General features: G+C 41.2%; 1 protein-coding gene across 5 annotated transcripts in view; it reads right to left on the bottom strand.

The window, feature by feature from the left end:
* Positions 1-2,183: 2,183 nt before the first annotated feature.
* gtf2ird1 (GTF2I repeat domain containing 1) overlaps positions 2,184-10,414 on the bottom strand; it is a 47,076-nt gene continuing 38,845 nt past the window's right edge. For all 5 annotated transcript variants that reach the window (XM_030068418.1, XM_030068416.1, XM_030068419.1 and 2 more), the window contains 11 exons: positions 9,840-10,023; positions 9,697-9,758; positions 8,206-8,277; positions 7,693-7,960; positions 6,564-6,592; positions 6,407-6,454; positions 6,226-6,303; positions 5,857-6,049; positions 5,070-5,107; positions 4,855-4,964; positions 2,184-3,341 (listed from right to left, as the gene is read on the bottom strand). In XM_030068418.1, coding sequence (XP_029924278.1) covers positions 3,273-3,341; positions 4,855-4,964; positions 5,070-5,107; positions 5,857-6,049; positions 6,226-6,303; positions 6,407-6,454; positions 6,564-6,592; positions 7,693-7,960; positions 8,206-8,277; positions 9,697-9,758; positions 9,840-10,023 — 1,151 coding nt within the window. In that variant the 3' untranslated portion in view covers positions 2,184-3,272. The remainder of the gene's footprint in view (positions 3,342-4,854; positions 4,965-5,069; positions 5,108-5,856; positions 6,050-6,225; positions 6,304-6,406; positions 6,455-6,563; positions 6,593-7,692; positions 7,961-8,205; positions 8,278-9,696; positions 9,759-9,839; positions 10,024-10,414) is intronic.

The following is a 10,414-nucleotide window of genomic DNA, read 5'->3' as shown; positions in this document are numbered from 1 at the left end:
GGTTCGGTGTCTTGCTCCAGGGCAGATGCTTGCTGATGTGAGCTTGAACCTGACTTGTCTAGTCGTCTCTTTAGCCAGACGTTTACTGCAGCGGAAATGTTGAAACAGAGGAACACGACCGCTGAAACGACCTCAACACCGGACTGAAGTGTTCGGTGACTTGTCCCGGCTTTCAGGGACGCACGGCTGATGGACGAGCGACGGTCACTCTCACCTTCGCCCTCGTGTCCCTGCAGACGGGATGTTACTGTGCGCTGATTTTAATGTGCGAAGAGGAGTCGCTGCATGTGAATGCAGTTTTAGATCCAAGCACAAGGATGAGTGTCACTGTTGACCTTTCCCCAGCCAAACCTTGGTCTACACCTCCTGCTCGCTTGCCCCTCCCCCACCACTTTTTTAAAATTACCTGCATATCAAACTACACGCTTAGTTTCATTAGCCTGTCTTTTTTTTTTCCCCCACCAGCACCATCGTTTAAGTTTAAACTCCACAAAAATGCTCTACCTCCAGCGAGAGGAACAACAGTCTGTGAGGATTTCATCACTGTAGAAAGTTTGTTTCCCTGCTCGAGGTGACAGGCGGAGTGATAAGAAATGATGGAAACACATTTGTCAAATAACGAGTAACAGAAGCTGGGCACCGCTGGCCGTATTTAACAACGGTTCAGTTTCCTGAGGTGTGTAAATCAAACGCCTGCCAGACCCTCCCAGCAGCGTCCCAGGAGCAGAAAACTCCATCATGGCTGTTCGGTCATCAGTTGGTGCATTAAAGGACAATAGAAGTATTAATCAATTCATAAAGAGCTTTTTTTTCCCCTCCATGAGTCAAGATGAGGCCACATTATTAAAAAAAAAAAAAAAAAAAAAACTACTGTCCTAAAAGCGAAATCCCAGACAGTCAAGCACAGGCCACAAACTGAAATACAAATACAGTATCACAAGAAAGGGAAATGATTCCACCCAAAAGAAAGTGTGGCAAAGAGAGAGATTGTGAATTGAAAGTACAGAGTTCCCGCTGGTCATGGGCTTTCTGGAAAGTAATAGAAATTTGAGGAGTCTATCTCAGAGAGGGCGAGTCAGGGAATTCAATTCTCAGGCCAAGCCATGGGATTTCATGCACTTTTCTTCACCATCAATTACAAAAAAAAAAAAAAAAGAAAAAAAAAGCAGTAATTCACAAATATAATATTTAGTTTCCATTGTGTTCATGTTCACTTCCCTGGCACAATAAACGCCACCAAACATCTGAAGTGTGTGAAACATTTGACAGACTGGGAGCTTGGGTTGCAAAATTCCGGGAATTTTCAAAGCTTTAAGTGGGAACTTAATGTAGTTGAAGAAAAACCATCTTGCAGCATAATCCTAATTAAAACAACCAGATTTAATGCAAATTCAGTTGCACTGTGCGTTCCTCAAACCCATGCACAGATCGTTTCTTGAATCCTGCACACGGCAGCAGGATGACTGAAGCCACACGACTCGGCCTCCATTTTAGCCCACGGATGACATCCAGTCAAGAAGGTTTTGATGATATGACTGGGGTAAATATATTTGACCTGTGGTATTACAGTTTAACTGGAAAAAATACATCAAAATGTGTTTATACAGTAGCTATTTAAGAGGCTATCTATCATGGTGCTAGCCAGCTCAACTGTGATGCTGGTTCTTCTGCCTTCTGCTCGCCAGTTTTCATACAAATACAGTTTTCATACAAGAATATAGATTATAGTTTGATTTAGCTGCTGAGTGAGGAGTGTTCATCTCTTCATCGAGCCTATTTCTATTCATTTATCCACCATCAATGTTGAAGGACAGAAAAAAAATCTACTCAAAATAAGTCAAAGTCAAAAATGTCATTAGTTTGCACGCATGTCTGCTAATGACAAAACAAAATTTCCAGAATTCCCCAGCTGAACTTCCCATGGAAAGTTTCCGGAATGCTTCTGGAAATTTACCAGAAATTTTCCGCCCCTTTGCAACTCTGCTGGGAGCCCTCAAAGTATTTTGTGTACGTGATTTTCAGTATTTAGTAATACTTAGGCTTTTTTGTCTACAACACAATACAGTTGCAGTATTTCTGCTTTTCTCTGCAGCTCTCTGTGCTCTCACTTTGCTGCGGAGCGAATCGAGTCCTGCAACACAGAAACAACCTCCTGCAGAATGACTCGAGCACAAATAAAAGCGCAAGGCAACACATTTTATTTCAAAGGCCTAATTGGCGTTAAGGTACAGCATATTAAATATCGTTAGTCCAGAGACAGTCATCGCAGAATAACACATACCATTCTTTCCTTTACATGTTACATTCAGTTTGACTTTAAATGAGATATTTTACATACTGTTAATGTGCTAACATATGAAGTGTGAGGAGGTTTTTCTCTGATGTCTCGATTCTAGTGCTGCTGCTGCTGCGGCTGCAGGTGAACTCCCACCAGCGGGACGGGAGAGTCTCTACCTGTCTGGAAGGCATTTTGTCTCCTTCGGCGTCCTGATGGCTTGTGGTCGGCCCAACACCCAATTAAGACACTTAATTGTCGGTGTGTTTGTTTCGTTTTCAGCGGTTACCTGTAGGTACTGAGTTACTAGTAGCATCTGTGTTAGTGTTCTGATAGTTCCTCGAGGAGCTGTATTACAGAATAATGTATTTTACATCCCTGCACATCATGTTATATTTCAATAAATATAATAAATAAAAAGTACAAACATCTGAATATTATGGAACCAGATTGCTATCAAAGACTTGTGTGTGTGTGTGTGTGTGTGTGTGTGTGTGTGTGTGTGTGTGTGTGTGTGTTGTCAGTAATAACATCGCGACCGAATATTTCCAGGTTGGATCCAACGGCGTGACCTCAATGGATGGACACTTGGTAAATGCAAGGGCAAATACAGTATTGAGCTTTTTTTTTTTTTTATCTTTTTTTTTTTTAAAACCAGAATTATCGGCTTTAAAAATAAAAGTTTTTTTAAAAAAATGACAGTTGTCTTGCCAGCACTGTGTGGGCTCGTGGGAGACAAAAACAATCCAAGCTTTTGCCCTGCAACTTTTTGATCCACATACATTCTTGTTGTTCCTCAACACTTTTAGGCCATCATTCACAAAGTCAAACCCCCGGGTCTCTATTTTCAGTCTGTAGAGTTTTTTTTTTTTTTTTTTTTTTTTTTTTTTAGTCATAGCACTCTGGCAAAGTGTTAAGGTTTGATAGGGAATAGTAATAAATATCAGCTTGACAAACTCATTATTTTATCCCTTTGCTGTAATAGAGGTTTTGTCCTTCAGTATTTGACTTTGCCGGGAACTTGCACATTCACACCACTGTAGTCCACCATGTACATGGGCCATTGCTGGAGGGAGAGAGGAGAGATAAGGATAAAAAATAAATATAAATAAAAGAAAGAATGATAGAGGAAAATCAGAGATATTGCTGAGGGGAAAAAATGGTTTTACTGACACAGTAGCTTGTTGACTTCACCTCAGAACTGCTGCATAGTGCACATTTTAAACCATAAAGCAGCCAGAACAACGGTTCAGGCGGGCCGTTCACACTCGTGGGTAAATGCAGGATGATGTTATTTATCTGTTGCGATTAAAGATGTTATGTGGAGCATCTGAACGTCACTGAATCATAATCTCATCCGTTTTGAGACATTTGTGTAGCTACCTTGGAGACTGAGGAGGTTAGCGGCCTCGACACCGCATTTTAAATTTGGCGGGAAGCTGAGTCAAATGTGGCGGGAAAACACGCTGATTTGCTTTATGGCACAAAACAAGAGGGCGCTGTTCTTCTGCAGAAAAAAATGACTGAGGATTTCAGTGTTTCTCGTAATGGCAGATCGATACTTGTTTGAAAATACAGGGAAATGTATTTTTGGTTTCTTCACTTGCAAAGGGACTAAAGTTATTTCACGTTCCTGTCACAGAATGACACAGGAACCTCGAATGAAAGTTTCTCGGTTCTCTAAAAATGGAGAATTAGCTGATGAACATGTAAAGTTAGCTGCCACAATGTGATATTTAGCCTCGCTAGCCTAACTGGCTCGATGAGTACATTTCCAATTCTTCTAGTTTGCTTTGTAGCTGTTTTTTCCATCGACACCATCACTACCATCAACTCTGGAACAGCCTGCCAGAGGATCTGAGAGGAGCTGGAAACACTGAAACTTTTAAACGTAGACTAAAAACCCATCTCTTTGGTCTGGCCTTGATGTGGTGTCTTATAATATTATAATTTTATAGGTTCTCTATTTCTTTTTTACTACTTATTATTTTATCTGTATTTGTTTTATTTTTTTAATAGTTTCTATATATTTTATTCTACATTCTATTTGATTGTTTTTTATATTTTTATATTTTACTCAGTATCTTATTCTTGAGTTTTTTATTTTCTTGTATTGCTGTTTTTGTTTTAAATCTTTTTATTCACTCTCTTGTATGATCACTCTTATTTCTTGATCTTTTGTTTTTTTAATTAACCATATTTTATTTTATGAGTGTGCATCCCTTTCACTTCTTATTTTATGCTTATTTGTCAATCAAGATGTAAAGCACCTTGAATATCATGCATTTGTTTGAAAGGTGCTATATAAATAAAATTTGATTGATTGATTGATTGAACACCAGTGCAGAACTGTGCGCAAAATGCATACAAGCTAAAATTATACAGTCAACATAAACATTTACTTAATACTAACCAACAGACACATCGTCCACATTTCCCGCCATGACTTGTAATTGTGCCAGAAAACTCGTGTGCGCCTGAAGAAGTCTGATCTTTGATCTTTGAGGCATTCAGGGCCAATGTTCCCTGTCGGCTGATGGATGAATAATTTACCTCATGCTCTCTTTCTTTCTACCTACCATCACTGGAATCTGACTGGTTGACACCCCCAGCTCAGAGGATACAGGTACTCGGTTGCTCTCCTGGACTCTCTTGCGCTTGCGTCGATTGGTGGAGGCTTCTGTTCCTTCTGAGGACACAAAAGGAAACCGTCTTCACCTCGAGTCCGTAAAGCAGGCGTCACACTGCGGGGCTCCAATTCCCGCTGACAAAAGGAAAACGTGGCGGCACTTACCTGTGTTACAGGATTGGGTACAGATTTCTGCAAAAGGCCTGTGTGGGAGAAATAACAGCGATGAGTGAATTCTGTTCATACAAGGAAGAGGCAGAGGGCTTATTCTTTTCACAGAACTAAAAACCAAATAAATCCGCTGCATTTTAGCCTGAACACATCATAAGCTCATTATATGTGGGGTAGTCTGACATTTTTCTGTATTTTTATGGTGACAGGACAGGATGACAAGGTTTTGGATCCCATGCAGTTACTGTACATCATTAGAGTTAGTGTAGGAAAAACCCCAGCCTGAGTCAAATTTAATTACAGGTGCTCAACACAACTTTTTTGTGTTTTCTTGTGCGACAAATAACTTTTAAAAAAATTCAAGGGTGGCTTGAGTTTTCAAGGAGTAATTAACTTTGTTAACTAATGAAAGAAGCCAAAATTAATGTCAGTTTGAGGGTTTGAGCACAGGATCAAATTTCAGGGTTTCAAAATGGGCTTGATTTCATGATCAAAGTTTATCTAAATGAAAAGGAAATTCAGTTCTATTAAAATAAAATCTATTAGTTCATTGTGGCTTTATTGCCTAAAGGTCAAAATATTTCTCTGCATTTCAGATCGACCTAAAGTAGTCAGAGCTGTTGTTTAGGAAATGTAGCCTTTGACATCTCAGGAAGTGGACGGTAATCGCTTTCATAGACGATCCGCTTTGGGACTGCAAAATAGTCCAAAACTCAGTCAAAGGGTTTGGCGAATAACGTTTTGGACCGACGAACACACCGGTCTCTGCCTGAACACTCACTGAAGCTGACTCTTGATGTTGATGGTGATTTCATCCCTGGCCTGGAGGATCTTCTCCAGGCAGACAACGTCGTACGTGTTGGGATTTCGGAAGGGAATATCGTCTGGAAGGCCACTGACTTCTACAGCCTCTGGACTGGCACGGATTAGCTTGTACGGGACCACCACGGACCGGTCTAAGCCCAGAGCCTCACCTGAAACATGACGCAGATCAATAACACCAATTAATACGGCAGTCTTTCAGGCACAAGTATTGGCGTGTAACTCTACACAACATACAGGCAAAAACTGTAAAGTATAGATTTCTTAGGAGTTTATTTGAAGATTAAGAGACAAGTAACAAGCAAGGGACAGCTGCATCTGTACGTACCGTATTTCTTGTTGAAAAGTTCTTTGACTTGCTCGCGAAGGACTACTTTCTCCCCCATGCGGTTGATATCTTCATCATCTGTGAGGCGAGGACAAACGGTTAAGGACACGGATCCGTCGAGGAACGCCTAATGCTGCACTGCACTTCAACACCTGGTGCTGGTAAACGGTTTGCTACTCACCACTTATCGAGGCGTAGGCCTTCTTTAGTAAAGTGATACGTCGAGGTGCTGGTGAAAATAAACGATGAATGATGTACGGCATTACTGCTCAAAGTTCACACTCAGTGAAGTCTGAAAGAGGCAAATTTGCTTATGAAAAATGTAATGTTGTTCTTACCTGGTTTTGGAATGAGTCCTTGAAAAGGTCTGCAAAAAAAAACAAACAAAAAAAAGATGTATGAGTCAGTTATCCATCTTTAATGCATCTGACAAACATTCACATTAAAAAAATATCTGTGCCGAGGTATTTCAGACCTAAGCTGTCAGTGTTGGGTGGTGAGGCGCTGTTAAGTTATGTATTATGGTTGTATTTAAAAAAAAAAAAAAAAAAAAAAAGAAGAAATGGGGAGCATTGCAGTGGACTGTAGAGTAAAAAACACACATACACCTGCCTGGAATTAGGTCAATCAGGTGCTCATCAGGCTGGGTAATAACCGGAGAGCACAAAAAACTCCCCAGAACCTCTGCACAAAGGGTCAAAAGTAGACCATGCTTTTTAAATAAGTTATCATCAGAGAGCTTCCGAGGTTTTCTTCCATGTTTGTAGAGTTTTTTTGGAGTTTTTTTTTGTGTGTATCTCTACAGTTAAACAAAATTTTCCTGCAGTGAGTAATATAACACATTATCATTGAAATTTCACTCTTTGTATTACAGTTAATTAAAAAGTAAATTGTTACTTTGGTTAACAGACTGAAGTTCAGCTGTCTAAAAACTACAAGCCCTCCTTTCTTCAGTGTGTTTTAGTCTTTGTCCTTTTACTTGAGGCTAGTTTAGATAAGGAGTGCTGATTCTCTCCATGTTTACTTTGATACTCATCAAGCTAAAGGACAGGAAAGGGGAACTGAGTTCATGTGCCCTCACACTAAACTAACTGCATCTTCCTTACATTTAAAAAGTTTTAAGGCGTTTTCTTAGTTTACAACAGTTCAGAACTTGTTAGGAGACCAAATGATGAGCGTCTTTTACTGAGCCAACAAATCACAGAGAAGAAGAGGCGAAGCTGCGGAAGTTGGCAGAAAGGGTGAAAAGCTGCGAGGAGCACAATTTTTGAAGGTAAGAGGCTGCAGAAGCCAATTTTAGGGGTGTGTTGATTGCATTCCTGGAGGGATCACCATGTTAAGCAAAAACATAACTTTGGAAATGAGTAATAAGCAATATAACTTCTGGAATAACAAGGCTGCCGCTGTTGTTGTCCTGGTGTAGGGAAGCTGCTGTTTGAGCGAGTCATGTGGCCCCGGTCTTCCTACCTGGTGATGGTGAAGCAGATCTTGTCGGCGACCGCGAGGATCCGCTCCAGGTTCTGGGAGCCGAAGGTGCAGGGCTTCCTGAAGGGGATGCCAGGCGGAAGGCCCTCGATGATGACTGAGCCCGGGTTGCTCTTGATCCTCTTATAAGGCACTTGGACGGGGTACTTGATGCCCAATGCCTCGCCGTACTTCCTGTTGAACAGATCTTGGACCTGCTCTCGCAGCGTGTTGGCCAGGTCGATTCTGGACAGCTTGGCCTCCAGGCAGTCTGGAGTCAGAGAGATAAAATAATGATTTATTGACTGATTTATGCAAGGAAATTGATCATTTCATCTTCCCTGAACGCCGTACCACATAATGCAGTTGTCAGTTTTGAAGGGAGCGTGATTACTGCAAATGTAGTACCAAATGTTGATAAGTATCTCAGCTATTACATATGAACATTAAGTATTTATGAAAATTACAATGAGGGAATGCGGTGATGGGAAGTGAAATACGTAGACCTGATCATACCTGAGAATCCAGGTCTCTTGGATACAACTGCAGTATCCTCTGTTACCGTTACTGCGTCCTTGGTGTCCGGCTCTTTGGAAAAAATATTCACAGGTTACTCTTTTGTTTTTATTGTTTCCTAAGATTTATTGCTGTACACAGGAAACGTTCTGCCTGCACTTAGTTTCAGCACTTACTCACTTTGTCAGCAAAGCTTTGTCAGAGTAAAAAGGCACAGATATCTGTAGGAAATCCTTGCAAGGACTTTCTTTTTTATTGGAATAGCTGTATTAAAAATAGCCCATGAACTGGATTTCACCTCATAATTTCAAGAGAGCAGGGACAAGTGGAAGTGACATCTAAAAATTACCTTTGTGAGCTTCCAGTTGGTGGAAGTTTCAGCGTACGGGGTTCTTACACATTTTTGCCATTTCAAAATTTAACACCTTTTTCCAAACTTGAGCTGCCTGACTGGCAATAAAGACTTTCAATGTTTCTTAATGCAATATATGCAGGGCGGTGACTGGGTAAAATGACATGTCAAATAGACCGTATCACAATTGTTCAAAGCGTCACATAGCACAATATGTGAAATGACTATGGGTTGCTGAAATCCTAAAAGTTTTCCCCCAAGCTTCTCCAGACTTTTCCTGCCCCCTTCATGAACTTTTCAAGACCTGAAAATGATCAGATTCATTTCTGTGCTTTTCCACACCTGTGTAAATTTGCAGATTTTGGCTTAAAGACTAATCCATCAAAGCTGGCACCCTAAAGTAGGACTTTTCAAACTTGTTCATGTTCTGGAGTCTGAGGCTGACTCCCATGAGGCCCCAAACCTCGACTGGAAAATTACCTGTTACATTTTATTACTGTTACTAATCTTCAGTATTGTTTTTTGTTGGTGTGCTTGTTTTAACCATGTTGTTATTTGATGCTGTAAATGAGAAGCAATCCTCTGTAATTTTCAAGTACATAAGTAAAGCTTGATGATGATGATGATGATGATGATGCTGGATCGAAAATCAAAAGTCAAAACTTTTGTGTTTTAGTGCTGCTGAAAGGCATCAGGCATGTGAAACCTAAGCAAATTCACTTGATTTCTATCAAAACGTGGGGAAATTAGCAAGAAATGACTCCAGGATTAGCAAGACATCTACAAGTCGTTACAAGAAAACAAAAATAAAAAAAAAAAGACCCCAAAAGATTATTAAAGAAAGAACACCACCAAGGTTGCATACAGATGCCCTTTACAAGCATTTAAATTGTAGTGACAAACTAATCCTAATTTTGGCTGAGGACCCGCTGAAAGCCCCTCAAAGACCCCTGGGAGTCCTCGGACCCTACTTTGAAAACCACTGCCCTAAAGCACCCTTTACAAAGATTCAAATAATTCAGAAATAAACAAGTTATTAATGCAATGAAATTAACAAGTGGCGTATTGATCTGATTGGCTGTGTTGCACTGACACACTAGATGGCAAAAATCTAAGAGTGGAGGTAAAGACGGAGGTACCTGAATCACCCGCGGGGATGGAAGGCATCTCTTGTTTTACTTGCTCGGTTAACAGCTCAGGCCTGGAGACAAAACAACAGTTGCTTACACCACATAGTTTGAATCCCTCTATGTGTTCGGCCATTTCCCTCATTTGCTCTTACCTTTTTATAATAAACTGGATCTGATTGCTAACAGCCAGGATTTTGCGCAGTTTAGCGGCTCCAAAGCAGTTGGGCCTCCGCAGAGAGATTCCCTCCGGCAGCCCGGTGACGTACAGGTCCTCTGGGTACATCTGGAACTTGGAGTACGGTACCTTGGCCGGTTCAGGCAGGCCGAGAGCTTCAGCTGGGGAAAGAGGGCAGAGATGCGAAAGAAAAGAGCGCTTATTTCTCATTAGAGAGGTAATCTATGACTTCTATCGGCCTCTAGTGGTGACCTGTGGGAACTGTAGCCACTCTTTACGCCAGGTGTGGTGTTGTGGGTGGGCCTAAGGGGACCCCACCTCTCTCTCCAGCAGTCTCCACACACCTGCCCTTTTCATGTCTTTTTCTTTTCTTGGTCTTGCACTGGCAACGTCCTCTAACAGCAGCGAGACTCCATTGTGTCATTACGCACGGCTCGGCATATTTGCAGCGCCCATAATGATGATGAATTGATCACACATGCGCCTCTAAATCTGTCCACAGTCACATCTGTGCTGTGTGTCACAGTGCAACAGACAGATTTCCGCTCGAAA

Source organism: Myripristis murdjan, chromosome 14 (assembly GCF_902150065.1).
Source record: "Myripristis murdjan chromosome 14, fMyrMur1.1, whole genome shotgun sequence".
NCBI lineage: Eukaryota > Metazoa > Chordata > Actinopteri > Holocentriformes > Holocentridae > Myripristis > Myripristis murdjan.
Note: the sequence above shows the minus strand (reverse complement) of the source record. Positions and strands in the feature narration are given on the sequence as shown.